The following is an 18,798-nucleotide window of genomic DNA, read 5'->3' as shown; positions in this document are numbered from 1 at the left end:
CTATTAAAGAGAGGCAGAAGCGTTATAGGAAGTTGTTTTTCTAAATCACTTTATGAAGTAGAAAAATTTATGACCACTTCTTTAAGATCAAAAGCATTGTAAACATTATGTGACTATAGAGCTGGGCAGGAGGAAGGGGCTCAGAGACATGCAGACTGAGCTCTAGAGAGTGTCTCCTGTATTCTGGAAATATTAGATTGAAATAGTAGCCTTGGAATTTGGGGTTTCTCACTTCTAGTGGAGTTTGGAGGATGAAAATTGGCTTTTGGCAGTTCTGTTAAGAATGACAGGAAGATTTCCCTAGCTCTGGTCCTGAAGGTGTTTCGAGAATGTCCTATAAGATCTATGAGAAATTAAGGGGAAAAAAGCTGAAGGGATTAATTTTTTTCTCTGAGTGGGCTAAATGTAACCCTTAGCAAAGTCATGCCTCATGTGTTTGGCTTGGTGGAGAGCTACAGACAGGTCAGAGAAGTTGGAGCATATGTCAAAGCTGATTCAATTTAAGTTGCCCAGAGGTGTTCAAGAGCATTTGCTCAAATGCTGGAGCCAGACATCCAAGTAGAAGGGTCCCAATGAGTCGCGTGCTGAGGCATTGTAAAGGTCATGGATAGGTTAAAATCTTGGCTTGTCAGTGTGCAGGCTTCCAAGATGAATACATCCATTTGGTTTGGGACAACTTCAGCACCTCTGTTTTTTCTTTCTTTTTTTGTTTTTGAGATGGATTTTCACTCTCGTTGCCCAGACTGGAGTAAAATGGCATGATCTCGGCTCACTGCAACCTCCGCCACCCAGGTTCAAGTCATTCTCCTGTTTCAGCCTCCTGAGTAGCTGGGATTACAGGCACCCACCACCAGGCCTGGCTAATTTTTGTATTTTTAATAGAAGCGGGGTTTCACCATGTTGGCCAGGCTGGTCTTGAACTCCTGACCTCAGGTGATCTGCCCGCCTTGGCCTCCCAAAGTATACAGCACCTCTTTCTTAAAAGGTGGTATGGTCTAGTGTTTTAGGGCATGGTCTTTGGAGTTGGAATGAATTTTATGGGAGTTCAAATTGCATGGTGTTACTTAACAGCTATATGATACTATATACCTTTTGTGGCCTCTTCGAGTCTCAGTTTCCTCATCTCTCAGGCGAGAACATTAACACCCCTCCACGAAGTTGGTCTGTAAAGTAAAGGCTGATGATGCTTGAGGAGCACTTAGCATGGTGCCTGATGGACTTTGAAAGCAAGGGAGGTTGTTCACAGTTGGGGTGGCATAAGGGACTTCCTAGAAATATAACAAATGGGAGATTCTTTCATCCCTCTATTAATATGTATTTGGGGACTTGCCCTTTCTGGGCTAACATGGTGCTAAAACATAGTAGCTGTTTATTGCTTTAGTTTTTCTTCCTAAGGGTTTAACTGTTAAAGTATAAGATATATAATCCTTATGCTATGTGTGTTTTCTTGCTTTTCATTCCAATTTGTATTGAAGAAGGGAAGGTTTTGGATCTGGGGTCCCAGGAGGTGATAATTTGAATTTTACCAGATCTGGGCTACTCTGGTTGTATTTCCTTACTTTAAGACCTTATGGCATCCTTTACAGGATGTGAATATATGAGTATTCTTCAACAGGATTATTTTCCCTGTTAGAGAATATTCATATATTGAAGTGTACTGAGCAATATATTAAAACTTCTCCGTCATTCTAGGTTGTCTCGTACATTTCAATAAAGTCTGTAGCAGCCTCCATAGTCTATGTTGCTAAGATTTGAGTTTACAACAATGTTTTAAATAAAAGTGTTTTGATAAAAGAATTTTTCTTGATGGGGACAGACAACGAATCTTGGGATGGAGGAGAAATATTTGTTGTTAAAAAAACTCCCTACCTAGAACCTTCTCGTGCTTTAGTTGCTAGCTTTCAGTTCTGACTAATTACATTGTTTACAACTTGTTTTCAATGTTATTTTGTTTTTCAGTTTGGGTGGTCATTGGAATTGACATTTTTCCTTCTCATTTCTTATTGCCAGTATTGTTTTGTCAGTAACATCCAAGGCCACCAGTGCAGACAGTGAGGACTGGTGATTATGTACTCAAGACAGGAGATATATTAGAGAATTGAAAAATGACATTTGGTAAAAGAGACACAGAACTGTATATTCCATTTATACTACCCCTAGCTGGGAAGAGTTTGAAGCAATCTAGGGTTTATTTTATTTTATTTTTTTTATTTATTTATTTTTTTAAAGAATAGATCCTTTTCATAAAGACTGTCTAATTGTGTTTTTGTTGTTGTTGTTTTTTAAATCTTTGTGACTTCCTTTGTGCTGCTGTTCTGGCCGAATGACTTAAAGTGTAATTGAGGTAATGCATTTTCAGCCTTCTAGTGCTTGCAAGATGATATGGCTAAGTAAAAGTCTAGAGAAAAGATTAGACAGAGAAGCATTAAAACATTTAAAGTCAAATACAAAAATCTCAAAAGTCAGAGCTCTTCTCATCAAGTTATTAAAAACTAAGTAAAGAGATGCCTGGATGTTATATTTAGTGTCTGTGTTAAGATTTTCATTTTAATATTGCTTGAAAATACTCTTTTTCTCCCTCCCCATAGGAATGGAAGATGTCACGTGTGACAGAACTGAGTTCTTGAGTAATTACCTAACTAATGTGGATGATATTACTTTAGTGCCTGGAACTCTAGGAAGAATTCGATCCAAATTTAGCAATAATGCTAAATGTAAGTTGATTCTTAAAATAGTAAGTGGTTAGAGCGGTAATACAATGGAATAGGTGAGGGCTCATTTTCTAAAGCTGAAATACTATGGTAAAAATTCTAGCTCTGCTACTGCTTAGCTGAATGACCTCAAATAAGTCATTTAAACTCTAAGCCTCAGTTTTTTCATTTGAAAAATGTGGATGATAAACGCTAGCAGTGATCTGTAGAAATTAATCTTTGCATATTGCTTAGGATGGTTCCTGGCACATAGCAGCATTATAGAAATATTAATATAATAATATAAATATATAGCAATATATAAATATTTCTTATTCTTATCATGTGGAAATTGTACTTAGTTTGAAGCATGTTAATGACCACAAACTTCTGTTTATAAGAGAAGAATTTTTTCAATATGAAGTTCAGGCTGGTCCTTTATAGCTGAAACTAGAGGGTCTACATAAGGGTTGGCAGAACCACATTTTGACTGTGAGGGTTCCTAGGAGCCTTGTGGAACTGAGCTCATTCTGTTTGTAAAAGTGATTGGTAGAAGCTAGCAGGAAAAAATATTAAGCCCTTGGGAAGCAGCAGCTGCTCTGAAAGATTAGAAATAAAAAGGAATAATCTTGTCGCTTATGTTTTACATGTTTAGGTTATGATCTACCACTGATGCGAACTTAATTTGTGGACTAAGATTTTTAGGTGCTGTCTACCTAGCTTTTGAGAAGTCCATAGTTTTCCTAGGCTTATGCTGTACTTTGAAAAAAAAATTATTTACAGTCTTTAGCCTTGGGAATAAGAAACCATTGACACCAACCTTACAGCTTTGGAAAATTAAATTTTTCCCTAATTATGTTCCTGAGTCAACACAAATGGAACTGTTCCAAGGTCAGCTCCAGGCAATGTTGTGAAATAAACAAAACGTGGGTGTTTCTGCCCTCTCTCCTCCATGACCTTTCCTGTCCCTGTGTCCCCCTTTCTCTGCCCTCGCATAGATTGGACGCAGTCATTATGGCACCCCCCGATTTTAGTATTTGCAGTTTAGGGCTAAGCAAAAAAGATTTTCTCTATTTTTAATGGTATTTCTGACGTTAGTACACGTAATGGGGAGGCTGGTTTAGTCGGGGGGAAAAAACTTTCCTGTGGCCCATGAAATCATAACCATCAATGATGAAGAGTTTTGTACTTTACAAAAACACTTTCCAGTGTGATTTCATTTTGTGGGAGACAGTAGCATGGGGTGGTGACAGGCACAGATGTCTGGGTTCATATCTCCGCTCTGCTAGGTACTCACCACATGAGTGCCCTGTACCTCTGCTTCCTCGTCTGCACTGTAAGGGTTGTTCGGAAGATTAAATAAGAGATTGTGTTTACATAACGTAGATCAGGGCTTAGCACATAATCAAAGCTATATAAACGTTGAATATGATGATGATGTCGTACCACCATTTCAGATACACACACACAGACACACGTGGACACACACTCACAATCTTATTTAATCCTTTTAATAGCATTGTGTGATAAGTATCATTATACCTTTTATAGACTGTAGAAATCAAGGCTCAGAGAGGGGTGAAGGAACTAGCTTTGAGGATGATGGTTAGTAAGTTGCAGATCTGAGATTTAAACCCAGATTAGCTGAACCACTGCCCTTGCATCATGCAAAATGAGGACTGTTAGCCTGAAAAGACTGAGTACTTCAGAATTGAAGGATTGATGTTCCCAACTTGAACTCAGACACTGGATATTTCCTAGTAATTCTCTGGGACTTATCTGAGTGGATGCTATTTACTTCTCTTTATTTTCAAAGACCATGAACTTACTCTGTTTCATCCCTTTGAGGAATATGATGTATGAGGCCTGGCTTGCTCAATCAGATTGCTTGGGTGCTGGAATGCCAACTCCTCCTCCTTCTGAAAACCTATTGGCTTAGTGAGGATTTGAACAGCATTTACCTCCCACGGTTATTGTGATTGGCCAGAGAGAAGGCGCCTCGAAAGCTCTTATAGAGAGACAGGCACACAGTATGGAATCTATTTAGGTTATTATTATTACATTATTATTTATTTGCTTTTTAGTAAGAGATGCAATCAAGGTCAATAGAATCCCCATTGTAGCTTTAGATTGCTAGTTTTAGAACCAAGATTCTGAAAATAGCCTTTGGAGTCTGTATAGTTATACCCCCCGGCAAGTTTATTCATGTATTTTTAGCAAATATGAACAAATGTTCATTAAAAAAATGTGTATTGAGTGTCTCTACTCTGCACAGGCCCAGGGATGCAGCAGCATGTGATACAGATAAGGCCTGCTCTGTTGGCATTTATATGCCAGGGAGGGCTGCCTCATGATAGCTGCTATCTCTTCTGAACACAGCTTTCCTTTTCTGCTGCTTCTGTAATAACATACTGAAGCAAACTTCCTGAAAACAAAGCAAAATCCAAGCAACCTACAATCTCCTCTTTCTCCCCACATTCCGCCCAAAAGGGGAGCATCAGATAATACAATCCTGTCCACAGTTTATGCACAGCCATCATTTACATAGTTTTGCTTTTAGTTAGTTCAGAGTATTGACTAAAATCTTTTACTTGCTGCTATTGAAAATAAAGGAGGTACCTGCACGTGTGTGTCTACGGCTGGAGAGGTGCAGCTACCTATGTAATTACACCTAGAATATAACTAGGGAAACAAAACTCCCTTTAACAAAAATAACTCAATGGATTAGGAGTTTCATCTTAAAGTGGGTGAAGACTTCTTTCAAAGATCTGCGGATAAATAAGAAGTTACATTAAAAGCCCCAAATGCCCAGTTTAGTTCCTGAGGTCAAACTGCAAATAAACTATGTCTCAAGAGGAACCGTTAGGGAGAACTTAAAACAAGAAGCAATTTACCTGGCAGTATCCTGGTGCTATGGAAGGAGGAATTCCCTCCAGAAGAGCTGAACCTAGGAGGGAAGTTTACTATGGGATTTGTTCCACTTGTTTAGTGGCATATCAATGACGGAATTGTTAAATACCCACACACATTTATATATCTTTCAAACAAAACACTGCAGTGATAGTCTTCTGTGGGATGGAAGAAGGAAGAATTGAGTATCTTGCTTCAAAAATGATTTCTCTTGGTAATGATTGTGATTTCCTTTGAAATCTTTCTCCTCTCTTTGAACAGATGACCCCAAAGCCATTATTGCCAATCTCACGGTAAGTGTTGCAAGTTGTCCCTTCTCTGCCCTCCGTAGGCCTCTGCCCCTGGAGCAGCCTCCCTCCTGTGTGTGCCTCCCCCGGGGGCGGGAGGAACATTTTCCTCACTGCCCTGCCATCCTGTATATTTGTTTCCTTAAGAGCTTTCAAAACTTCTGGCCTGTGGTCAGCTGCAGGCTCCCTAATGGTCTTGGCAATGATACAAAGGGAGAATATTTGATCCTTCCATTAGAACTGAAAAGTATTCATTCATGATTAAACAAATCTTTACTTTCTCTGAACCAGAGCTGCCCACCCACTCTGCTCTATTGTTCCGGATGCTAGTTAGAGACCTCAATAGCATAAGAGCATCTAATCAGATAAGCCTGAACCCAGGCAGTCCTCCTTGCCCACCGACAACCCAACCCAAACTGCCTGACTTGAAGGAGTCGGGAAAGGCCTTGGAGTGTGAATTGCTCTTAGCAATGGTCTCACCCATCTCCAAAGTTATTTAATCTCCTTTGCATCTATTTCAGTGTGCATTATTTGATGGAAATACATTTCATTTATTCACTAACCTTTTGTTAGGTTTAAAATCTCCTTCAACTTTCTAGAGAGAGAATTTGTAAGAAATTTTTTAAAAGACATTCCATCTAAAGTCTTTTTCCATTTCTATTTCAGTGTAAAAAACCAGATCAGCACTTTAAGCCTTACTTGAAACAGCACCTTCCCAAACGTTTGCACTATGCCAACAACAGAAGAATTGAGGATATCCATTTATTGGTGGATCGCAGATGGCATGTGGCAAGGTAAGTGGCTTATGGGCTGTTTCTGTTTCTCATTTCCACAACCACCTCTTGGCAACTGGAAATATTTTATCAGACTTAGTCATCGCTAAAAGAAATATCAGTTGGAAATCTCCCTGTTTCCAAAGATTTTGTGGGCTGCATAAACAATGCTGAGACAATGTATGTATCTCTATGTTCTGGGTCTCGGCATCGCCGTGTCTCTTTGTAGTCTGTCAGTGTCTGTGTGTGTGTGTGTGTGTGTGTGTGTTTGTGTGTGTATGTGTGTGCCTTTCGTTTTTTGAATTTACATTGTAACCTCTATTCTTACTACTTAAGTCAAAAGCATAAATGAGACCTTGCCCTAGCACATTGGGCTGATTTGATCTCAGTTGATGAGACTTTGCTTGCAGCAATATTCATAGCAGACTTTATTTATTTATTTTATTGATTATTATTTTTTTGAGATGGAGTTTTGCTTTCGTTGCCCAGGCTGGAGTGGAATGGCACAATCTTGGCTTACTGCAACCTTCGCCTCCCAGGTTCAAGCAATTCTCTTGCCTCAGCCTCCCGAGTAGTTGGGATTATAAGCATGCACCACCACGCCCAGCTAAATTTTTGTATTTTTAGTAGAGATGGGGTTTCTACATGTTGGTCATGCTGGTCTTGAACTCCTGACCTCAGGTGATCTGCCCGCCTCAGCCTACCAAAGTGTTGGGATTATAGGCGTGAGCCACCACACCTGGCTACAGTGGACTTTAGAAAATGTTGTTAATGTTAAAAACTCTGTTATTGTGGGAATTTTTTACATTGCTTTAAATATTCCCTATGTTTACCTTCTATTAAACTACAAAAGACTTGGATGTCGAAGAGAAGATTCCTTGCTTTTGAATGTGATCTAGGACATGTCTGGAGGCTCTAACCACTTCCAAAGAGTTAATTATTAAGGATTTATCCATTTTCACACAGACCTGGAAGTAGCTGTTTCCCACTCACTCTTGCCCCAACTTTCTACTTTAGAAAAGTGCTGTGAATTTATCTATCTCAATAATTGAACAACTGCCAAATGCACTCTAGCTAGGTATGAGTTTGCAAGAGAGAAGATAATGAGAAAATGTTGGTCATCTAGAAACTTGTATCAGTATGGAACATTTAGAGAGATACATATGACAAATATATAAATATCGTACTGTAATTTTCTGAGGTGTACTTAGAGTTAAATATGTGGGATCATGAAGAAAGATGTTTGAAGAGCAGGAATTATTGAAGTCCTTACAAATTTATAAGAAAAAAACCAACCCCATCAAAAAGTGGGTGAAGGATATGAACAGATACTTCTCAAAAGAAGACATTTATGCAGTCAACAAACATATGAAAAAAGCTCAACATCACTGATCATTAAAGAAATGCAAATCAAAACCACACTGAGATGCCATCTCACACCAGTTGGAATGGTGAGGAGACAACAGATGCTGGAGAGGATGTGGAGAAATGGGAATGCTTTTACACTTTTGGTGGAGTGTAAATTAGCTTAACCATTGTGGGAGACAGTGTGGCGATTCCTCAAGGAACTAAAAATAGAAATACCATTTGACCCAATAATCCCATTACTGGGTATACCCAAAAGATTATAAATTCTGATTATAAAGACACATGCACACATATGTTTATTGCAGCACTGTTCACAATAGCAAAGACTTAAACTAACCCAAATGTCCATCAATGATAGACTAGATAAAGAAAATATGACACATATACACCATGGAATACTATGCAGCCACAAAAAAGGATGAGTTCATATCCTTTGCAGGGACATGGATAAAGCTAGAAACCATCATTCTCAGCAAACTGACACAGAACAGAAAACCAAACACCGCATGTTCTCACTCATAAGTGGGTGTTGAACAACGAGAACATATGGGCACAGGGAGGGGAGCATCACACAGTGGGGCCTGTCAGTGGGTTGTGGGGGCTAGGGGAGGGATAGCAGGGGGTAGGGGGCTAAGGGAGGATAGCATTAGGAAAAATACCTAATGCAGATGATGGGGTGATGGATGCAGCAAACCACCATGGCATGTGCATACCTATGTAACAAACCTACACATGTACCCCAGAACTTAAAGTATAATAATAAAAAAAAATAGTTGTGGGGAATCCTTATGGAGAATTTACAGGGATGTGACTGAAATTAATTGGCTGAGTATGTTTCCCGAAGGACCTTCTATATAAGGGGCAGCTTAGAAGGGTCGCACTGGTGCAGGTAGTAGGTTCATATGGCAAAGACATGGGAGCTGAGTAGAAGTTAAGGGAAAGATGACATCAATTGGGCAAATTAGTGTAGCCCCAAACCAGGCATATTGGTTAACAATGCACCTTTTAAATTTAACTCTTCTTGCATTGTTGAGGTATTATATGTTGGGATAATATGTCTTATTATCCCAAGCCCTTATTATTCCAAAGGTGGAGACCCATATTGTAGATTTTTTTGTTTTCCCAAAGCGCTTTCAGTGCTATTTACCCATAGGCATTTGGGAAATATTTGTATCAAATAAACATGAAAGGTATTTTGGAAAAGGGTCACATGATACTTTTGCAAAAGGTGTCTTCTGTCACAAAAGAAAAGGTCAGATGGTCTTGATGTCTAGAGAGCAGTATTTCTGGTTTTTTTTTTTTTAATTTCTAAATAGAGATATGATCTGGGTGAGGCCATGCTTTGTTAGATATGTCACGATTACTGTTAGGTTGGCTGCTTAGTTATACTCTAGTTGTATTGTATATTGACAGATTTGCATGCAGACATTTTTATAGAATACAGATCTCTATTCATTGCTTAAACATATTTATTTTAAATTTTAAATTATTATGGGTATATAATAGGTGAGACATCACATATTTTTAAAGTGCATACCATGTCTTGACACTGAGCCTAGGAAGGGGTACACAGAAGTGAACCAGACAAACATGGTCCTAGAGTTGAGAATCTTACAATCTCAAAGCTAGTGAAGCGCTTAGGTAGGCAGACTATGACTTTTGACAAGTGCTCTGCTTGGTGTAAGCACAAGGTTCAAGGAGGGCATTGTGACTTCTGTTCACAGGTCCCCATTTATCCTCCAATGACTGTCATAGAAAAGTCACTTGGAGAAATGAATGACGTCCTCTTTTCATCATCCCAAGAATGACGCCATTAAAATAGAGACAAATAGACTTTCAAAAGCCCCTTTTTAGAGATTCTTTGTACCCTGAAGTTATCTTTTTATCAGAGTAATGTCATGAGAAATCCTAACTGATCATAACATTGTTTTAATTTAGGAAACCTTTGGATGTTTATAAGAAACCATCAGGAAAATGTTTTTTCCAGGGAGACCATGGATTTGATAACAAGGTCAACAGCATGCAGGTATGATGGCAGAACTGTGAATTGAAATTGTGTTTTAGTGATTCTTTGAAAGGATAGGTAATGGTGGTGTGACCTAAATAGAGGAATGCTTCCTACCTAACAATGCTTAACTGTTTTTTTCTTGTCTTTCGGAAGACTGTTTTTGTAGGTTATGGCCCATCATTTAAGTACAAGACTAAAGTACCTCCATTTGAAAACATTGAACTTTACAATGTCATGTGTGGTAAGTCACTCATTTAATCAAAACCATTGAAACAATCTTTAGTTAGTATGTGACCTTTCTCAGTGTCAGAGAAAGAAATGAGGTGTCTATTTTCTGGGATCACCTTCTCTTCTCCACCAAAACTTGTAATTTGCCCATTGGTTCAAAGACAGAATATTATCCCCTTCTAAGGCTTCTTTGTCTTCCTTCAACAGTTGACTAATGGGGCATTTTCACAGTGTTGCTGTTGGCAGCCTGTGGCTGGTCTAACATAGCATTACAGTTTGACACCACTGGTCAGAGACCTGATGAAGCAAGAGTTCTGCACAGAGCCCTCTCCCATCTCCATCTCTCGCACTGCAGCCCAGTTAAAATGTTGCCAGCTTGCATCCTGGCCAGCTATTTATGTGCTCTTAATTATTTTTCTTCCTTGAGCTTCTAGTTGCTGAATGAGGACAACTTTTCCTATTTAGTAAGGGAGTGCCAGTCTGGTGGTTAGAGGGGGAGTCTGCAAGTCGGGTCTCCTGGGTTCTTTTCCCATCTTGGCGGCTAACTCTCCCCTGTGCTGCTTCTGAGCTCAAGCAAATTACTGAATAAACACTTGGCAACCATTCACTTGCTATGAAATCAGCCTGTTCATTGCTCAGTGCCACTTCAGGGGATGGGGCCAAAGACTCCTCATGTCCCCACACTTCTGTGGAGTCATTAGAGGGCAGACTTCTAGTTACTTAATATGATTATAAGTCTTATTTCAAAACATGGTGTTAAACAGTCCCAGAGACATGCAGAAAAACAGTGATGGTGACACTGATAGTCCTTGGGTTGTAACTACCACAGATACAGGCAATAGTTGATCAAAGCCTAGTTCCTTCACTCTTTCTTTCTGGGATTCTATTAAATGGTTAAACAACGAACATGGCTATTTCAGAAAGCTGTGGAAAGATGTAGTCAGTCCAGGGTGGTTCAGGAGGTAATGAGGAGGTGTCTGTCATCTAAATTTGGTTTTGTCCAATTCTGATTTGTGTTCAGAGTTTTCAGATACATAGAAGGTGAAGGGTTTTAAATCTTACCATATCTCATCAAAAAAATGTAAGAAGCACCTGCCTCTTTTTCTTACTTTTCATTAGATCTCCTGGGATTGAAACCGGCTCCTAATAATGGGACCCATGGAAGTCTGAATCATCTTCTGCGTACTAATACCTTCAGGCCAACCATGCCAGAGGAAGTTACCAGACCCAGTTATCCGGGGATTATGTACCTTCAGTCTGATTTTGACCTCGGCTGCACTTGTGATGATAACATAGAGCCAAAGGTAGAAATAATCTTTATGTTTATTGTGGAGGAGTTTGTTGGGTGGCCAACAGTGTTGGCAGTGGAACTTTCTGTGACAGTGGACGTGGTCTATAGTTACGCTGTTCAAAATAAGAGCAAAATGTGTGACTGAGGAACTAAAATTTTTATTTCATTACTTTATAATTAAAGAGCCCTATGTGGCTTGTGACTACCATATTGAATAGCACAGGTAAAGACCGTGAAAGACAAAAAGTAGAATTCATGTTGCTATTCTGTGGAGTCCCAGTTCTCAATCAAAATCTTTTTCTGTTTTTTCAACTGTGGATCACATGTCTATTAGTCATGGTCCCAATAGGAAACAGGTGGCCCATATAGAAGAGGCTTTGAAAGAGAGTTTAGACCAGGCGCGGTGGCTCATGCCTATAATCCCAGCACTTTGGGAGGCCAAGGCAGGTGGATCACTTGAGGTCAGGAGTTCCAGACCAGCTTGGCCAACATGACAAAACCTTGTTTCTACTAAAAATACAAAAAAATTAGCTGGGGCATGGTCTCGCATGCCTCTAACCCCAGCTACTGAGGGGGCTGAGGCAGGAGAATCACTTGAACCCAGGAGGCGGAGGTTGCAGTAAGCTGAGATCATGTCACCGTACTCTGGCTTGGGTGACAGAACAAGACTTCATCTTAAAAAAGAAAAAGAGAGACTTTAAAGGAATTGTTTCAGTCATATTTAATGAGTAATTTACAAAGGCCGAGCAGGGTGGATGGAATTCAATGAGGAGTGGTGAATTGCCCTGGAGTTTGCATGGTACCCTCCAAGGCTTGAAGGGTGAAGGGAGGGAGTAAGTTTCCAGAGCATGGAGAGAGAGAGCTGAAGAGGAAGGAACTATTGTATTTGGCCAATGAGTGCAGCTGAGCATTGCAACCCAGCAAGGAGCTGCCCTCGTCTCCCTCCCTGTACTTCCTTTCAAATGTTTCCCATTGGTAGGGCCCAACAGGGAGCCACAGGGCAGGTTTGCTCTGGGAGGTTGCAACAGGGATGCGATGGGGGTGCAAACAGAGACTACTCCCACACACACTATGTTTGGATGGTTTCTCTTATTCCTTTTTTGAGATGGAGTCTCGCTCTGTTGCCCAGGCTGGAGTGCAGTGGTGCAATCTCAGCTCACTGCAACCTCTGCCTCCTGAGTTCAAGCGATTCTCCTGCCTCAGCCTCCCAAGTAGCTGGGATAGCAGGCACGTGCCACCATACCCGGCTAATTTTTGTAGTTTTAATAGAGATGGGGTTTCACCATGTTGGCCAGGCTGGTCTTGAACACCTGACCTCAGGTGATTCTCCTGCCTTGGCCTCCCAAAGTGCTGGGATTATAGGCATAAGCCACCGTGCCTGGCATTATATATTTATTAAATAATGTATGAAGTAATCTTTTGTATAGTTTCTGAAAAAAACCCATACTATAGTTTTGCATGTTGTAAAATTTTTAATAAATGCTGTTATACTGTATATATCCTGCAATTATTTTGTTTATCATTATGGTTTTTTGAGACTTAGGTATAAGTCTCAAAAACATAAAGTTTTAGCTCGCTTATTTTTACTGCTAATACAGTGATTAATATTTAATTGTATAAATATACCAGAAGGATTTTTTTCATTTTACTACTTGAGAACACTTAGTAATGTGTAAATGTTACCTCTTACAACAATGTTGCCACAGACATTACTGGAAGTGTCTTCTGGTCCACATATGCTAGGATATATGGTGAAGGGTAGACTTGCTGACCATGATGTTTCAGAATGGCTTCAGAGTTGTTACTTTTTAGCTTTGGTGAAAAGTGATTTCATAATTTGTGGATCACTTTAGTGTGCCTAGAGATTAATCTGAAACATTAGGCCGGGTGCGGTGGCTCAAGCCTGTAATCCCAGCACTGTGGGAGGCCGAGGCAGGCGGATCACGAGGTCAAGAGATCGAGACCATCCTGGTCAACATGGTGAAACCCCGTCTCTACTAAAACTACAAAAAATTAGCTGGGCATGGTGGCGCATGCCTGTAATCCCAGCGACTCAGGAGGCTGGGGCAGGAGAATTGCCTGAACCCGGGAGGCGGAGGTTGTGGTGAGCCGAGATTGCGCCATTGCACTTCAGCCTGGGTAACAAGAGTGAAACTCCGTCTCAAAAAAAAAAAAAGAAAAAAAAAAAGAAAAAAAAAGAAATGTTTAGGCGCTGTCCTAATTAACTTACATATATATGCCCAGATAGTCATCTGTACTAACATGAGAAATTGGTACCATGATTATCCACAGTTTTAAGGAAAGGAAACATAGATTGAAGGTGTTTTACGAACATAGAACTGCTAGAAGTGGAGCCTAGAATGTCAATTTCAGAGAAAATGGCAATTCCTCAAATGAGTGTATGATGTGAATGGAGTTGGGCGTTCTCCTTTGAATTTAACAGGGCTCCTAAGTAGACAGAAGGGCATAGGAAAGAAACAATATTTCTGATTTACTTTCTTTTTTCCTTTACTGGTTTTCACACATGAAGAACAAGTTGGATGAACTCAACAAACGGCTTCATACAAAAGGGTCTACAGAAGGTAAGGGGTTGATGGAAAATAATCAGATAAGGTTTTTCTAGTTTTCAAAAATTGAAGAGGCATATTCTGTACATTATAGTGTAAGCATGATATTTTTTAAAAATAAAATTGGTATTGCAAAAATATATTGGTATTGCATAAAATTGGTGACTTTCATACCTATCTGGCAAAGGGTATTGGTTTATTGCATGCACACGAGATGCCAGCTGTGTAATAGAAAGCTTCCAATAGCTTCCCCCACCCCCCAATAGCTTTTAAGCCCTCTGAAAAATACGCAATCCATTTTGTATCTGATGGGTCATAAGTTAAGGCACCATAGGGCACTCCTATGAAGGGAATGGTAGTCACAATGATGAATAATAGCAGCTGGTACTTATATTGAAGCTATCTACCTCGAGAGTCAGTGTATATATTGTGATAGGGAGAGATACACAGAAGGAATCAAATCAGAACTCCCCCGTCACATGAAGGATCATCTCGAGCCCTAACTCTTATTTTATGTGCAATGATAACAAGCACATATTAGTGAACTTTTGCAAGCTTGCGATATGACCAAAGGAAAAAAAATCTCAGTGATTTGTACTAAGATGCCTTTCTTGCTTCCATTTCAGTATGCTGGCTATAGGCCAAGGACAGCTTTGCCCCATGTGTATTCTTTATTCTGGAATCCAGGCTGAAGGAGTAGCTTCCATCAGAGACATACCCCGCTCTTGGCAGAGGGAAAAGTGGCAGAACGGTGCATTGGGTCTCAATGCCTCTGCTTTTTTTTTGAGACAGAATCTCACTCTGTCGCCCAGGCTGGAGTGCAGTGGCACGATCTCAGCTCACTACAACCTCCACCTGCTGGGTTCAAGTGATTCTCCTGCCTGAGCCTCCTGAGTAGCTGGGACTCCAGGCGCGTGCCACCATGCCCAGCTACTTTTTGTATTTTTAGTAGAGACAGGGTTTCACCGTGTTAGCCAGGATCATCTTGATCTCCTGACCTTGTGATCTGCCTGCCTCGGCCTCCCAAAGTGCTGAGATTACAGGTGTGAGCCACCCTGCCCAGGCTGCTTCTGCTTTTAGAAAGCATTTGTCACTCCATTCATAGTTTGCTAGCCAAAGCTAAGCATATGTTACCCATGGTGTAGGGAAGTCTGTTTTCTCCACAGGGACCCTATCCTGCAAGTCATGTGGCAATGGGTGGAGGCAGTACATAATTAGGAACAATAACACGATCCACCGTACAAGTTCTTTTTTTCCGATTTTTTTTCTTTTTTTCTGATTTTGAAGTTTTACAGAATTGAAGGAAAACAGAAGGGGAAGGAAAGCCTCCTATACATGTTACTCAAGTAGATAGGATAGCATGTTGAAACAGCCAGGAAATGACTAAAAGTTTATTTAAAACACAGATAGAATTCAAGCATAGCAGCCACAGTCATGCAGCAAAGATGAATGTGGTCCAATTCTCCTGAGAGCATCACTTGAGTTATTAGCTTACATATGGTCCTGTTTGTCATATGTGTGCTTTCCAATCTGATTAAGTAGAGCTGAGGAAACTGGTAGAAGATTTGATTTACTTGACTTATTTTTCCTCTTTTAAAGATCTTCACCTGCCTCCTTCTTCCTTTTCTGTATCTCCACCATCCCACTTCTCCCTCTGATCACAGACCACACAGACTCTGGCATAGAACTGAATGAACCTGACTTTGAAGATAGGCCATTGTTGGTGGAAGGCACACAGATCCTTCACAACCTCTGCAAGTGATTTGCAATGTTCGACACCTAACATCTAGTGGATGACAGCGTCATTATAATGAGAACAATTAGAACATTGCCAGAGTCAAAAGATGGGGAGTCTCATGATTCAAATTTTTTCAGATATTTAGTCACCAAGGCAGAGAAATACTACCCAGATGCTTCTCTTCTAAAAGTCACTAATGAAATGAATTATAGTACCTTCTATTAGACTCCCATGTTTTCGCTGATTCAAAGTCTGACTGTTCATGGTACTAAAGCATTTCTGTCTGAGAAAAACATTCCTGCATTTAATTTGTCTTGTCATATGGGGACATATGACAAAACCAGTCCCGTAATTCAGTATAAACAATAACTGTATCAAGGCTTTTAAAGTAGTTTGTAAACCTAAACTTCCATACAGATGTAAAGTTGTACTCTTTTCATTATTAGTTTTTAAAACACAGATATAAGTAGTTGATGCTTTTCAGAATACGTTATATGTTACACACACATCACTTGTAACATTCACATGTGGCTGTTTCAGTGTGATATGCCATAAAATCACTCATACATCCATACAAAATACATGAGTAAAAGCTGAACATATCAATTCAGCATAAACAGCAACAGGGCGCCGTGGCTCACACCTGTAATCCCAGCACTTTGGGAGGCCGAGGTGGGAGGATCACCTGAGGTCAGGAGTTCAAGACCAGCCTGGCCAACATGGTGAAACCCCATGTGTCCTAAAAAAAAAATACGAAAATTAGCCGGGCAGTGGTGGTGCATGCCTGTAATCCCAGCTACTTGGGAGGCTGGGGCAGAAGAATCACTTGAACCTGGGAGGCAGAGGTTGCAGTGAGCTGAGATAGCACCACTGCACTCCAGTCTGGGCGACAGAGCAAGACTCTGTCTCTAAATAAATAAATAAATAACCTCAAACTTCAGAGCATAAAAATAAGAGACATCTTAGTGAATCACTGACTCTCAGGGCTATAAGGAGCTATAGTTAGTAAGATCACATCTTCATTGCTCCGCTCAGAGTAGAACATGAGTGTCTTGTTTATGTCACTGAAGTATCTTTTTATACCTCTGAAGCTTAAAGTTTATGTATTTCTGTGGAAACGAGCCCTCATGGATTCATTCAGCAAGCATTTGTTGAGTACTGACACTGGGGTGACACTGGTTGCTCTGAGACGACTGTACCACTGATAGTTTCTAATTCATGGCTTTAAAGTAGTGGCATAAAATGTTAGAGGGGAATGTAGAATAGCATGAGCTATTCTAAGACTGCTCATGGCCTAGTGGCACCAGCCTTTAATGTTACAAGAAAGTCTTCAAAAGTAATTGTCTTATTAGGTGCAATGCATTTCCTTGCTTAGATGCTGGCGTATGTATAAACTTCAGTGCTCTTCTGTCGCTCTCTCTCTGTCTTTGTCTCCTTTTGTGTTCTATGTCGGTCATTTCTTCAGTGGCAAAGTGATGTTTCCTTGGTCTGAGTTCTTTCAGGCCTTATAAAGTTTCCTGTGCCATAAATTTGGCCTCCCATCTGAAATATTCAGTGTCTGCCCTACTAGAGGAGAACCTTGTGAATGTAAACCACCATGTGTGTGAGCACACCTGTATTATGCTCAGGGGAATGACTTTCCCTTTCTAGGCACTTTTGAATGCGTAGCAAGGCTTTTAAAGTAGTTCGTAGACCTAAACTTCTATACAGATGTAAAGTTGTACTCTTTTTATTATTAGTTTTTTAAAACACAGATATCAGTAGTTGATATTTTTTCAGAATACGTTATGTGCTATACACACGTCACTTGTAAGATTCACATGTGGCTCTTTCAGTGTGATATGCTATAAAATCACTCATACATCTGTACAAAATACATGAGTAAAAGCTGAATGTACCAGTAGTGAAACCACCGCAGGGATATCTGTGATAAACAAGGTATATTAAGTTAATCTTGGGCAATATTTTGCTGTAAATATTTAAATTGTTATGGAATAAAATCCTGTACTAAATAGAGAGTAAGAAAAATGTAATCCTCAAAAATGACGATCTTAACTGTTTACTAAGCTTTAATATTTCTAGATATGTGGTAGACTCCAGATCTTAATTGCATGCCTGGTGTTACTTCTGGATCTCATATACCTAATGTCTTGGCAGACTTTTCATGCAATGAAAACTCATTTCCTTGTGGCGTTGAGTCAATGGAAGAGTGAATGAATGAAAAGAAAATTTTTAAAAATCTCTTGTAGTAAGCAATTCTGGCACTATAGTCAAGTATAATTTTCACCTTAGTGTTTTCTCTGTTTGTATTGCTGTAAAAATGTTTCACATTTTCTTAGGTTAGCACTCACCATCATCTTTGTGAAAAAGGAATTAGAAATAATTTTAACACCTATGTGCGGTTGGCTCCTTATCATACACAATAAGAAGTTAGTTTGGATAGAAAAATGATTTAAACATGGCCTGGTGTGGTGGCTCACGCCTGTAATTCCAGCACTTTGGGAGGCCGAGGCGGGCAGATCACCTGAGGTCAGGAGTTCGAAACCAGCCTGACCAACATGGTGAAACCCCATCTCTACCAAAAATACAAAAATGAGCTGGGCTTCATGGCATCCATCTGTAATTCCAGCTACTAGAGAGACTGAGGCAGGAGAATCACTTGAACCCAGGAGGTGGAGGTTGCAGTGAGCCAAGATTGCACCATTGCACTCCAGCTTGGGCAACAAGAGCAAAACTCTGTCTCAAAAAAAAAAAAAAAAAAAAAAAAAAAAAAAAAAAAAAAAAAAAAAAAAAAAAAAAAAAAAAAAAAAAAAGAAAAAAAAAAAAAAAAAAAAAAAAAAAGAAGGAAAGAAAAAATAGAAAGAAAAAGTACTTAAACACTAGTAATTCTTGTTAACTTTAAAGCAGAGTCTTGAATATGGCTACAGAGGGAACATCA

The 18,798-nt window shown here is 39.8% G+C and overlaps 1 protein-coding gene across 3 annotated transcripts in view; it reads left to right on the top strand.

Moving 5' to 3' along the window:
* ENPP2 (ectonucleotide pyrophosphatase/phosphodiesterase 2) overlaps positions 1 to 18,798 on the top strand; it is a 119,497-nt gene that overhangs the window by 81,360 nt on the left and 19,339 nt on the right. For all 3 annotated transcript variants that reach the window (XM_017530698.1, XM_017530697.1, XM_037739313.1), the window contains exons 13-19: positions 2,589 to 2,714; positions 5,862 to 5,893; positions 6,554 to 6,681; positions 9,967 to 10,054; positions 10,190 to 10,277; positions 11,384 to 11,568; positions 14,086 to 14,137. In XM_017530698.1, the coding sequence (XP_017386187.1) occupies positions 2,589 to 2,714; positions 5,862 to 5,893; positions 6,554 to 6,681; positions 9,967 to 10,054; positions 10,190 to 10,277; positions 11,384 to 11,568; positions 14,086 to 14,137 (699 nt within the window). The remainder of the gene's footprint in view (positions 1 to 2,588; positions 2,715 to 5,861; positions 5,894 to 6,553; positions 6,682 to 9,966; positions 10,055 to 10,189; positions 10,278 to 11,383; positions 11,569 to 14,085; positions 14,138 to 18,798) is intronic.

The sequence above is a fragment of the Cebus imitator genome, unplaced genomic scaffold (assembly GCF_001604975.1).
Source record: "Cebus imitator isolate Cc_AM_T3 unplaced genomic scaffold, Cebus_imitator-1.0 Scaffold68, whole genome shotgun sequence".
Lineage (NCBI taxonomy): Eukaryota > Metazoa > Chordata > Mammalia > Primates > Cebidae > Cebus > Cebus imitator.
This window is presented reverse-complemented; position numbering and strand designations above follow the sequence as displayed.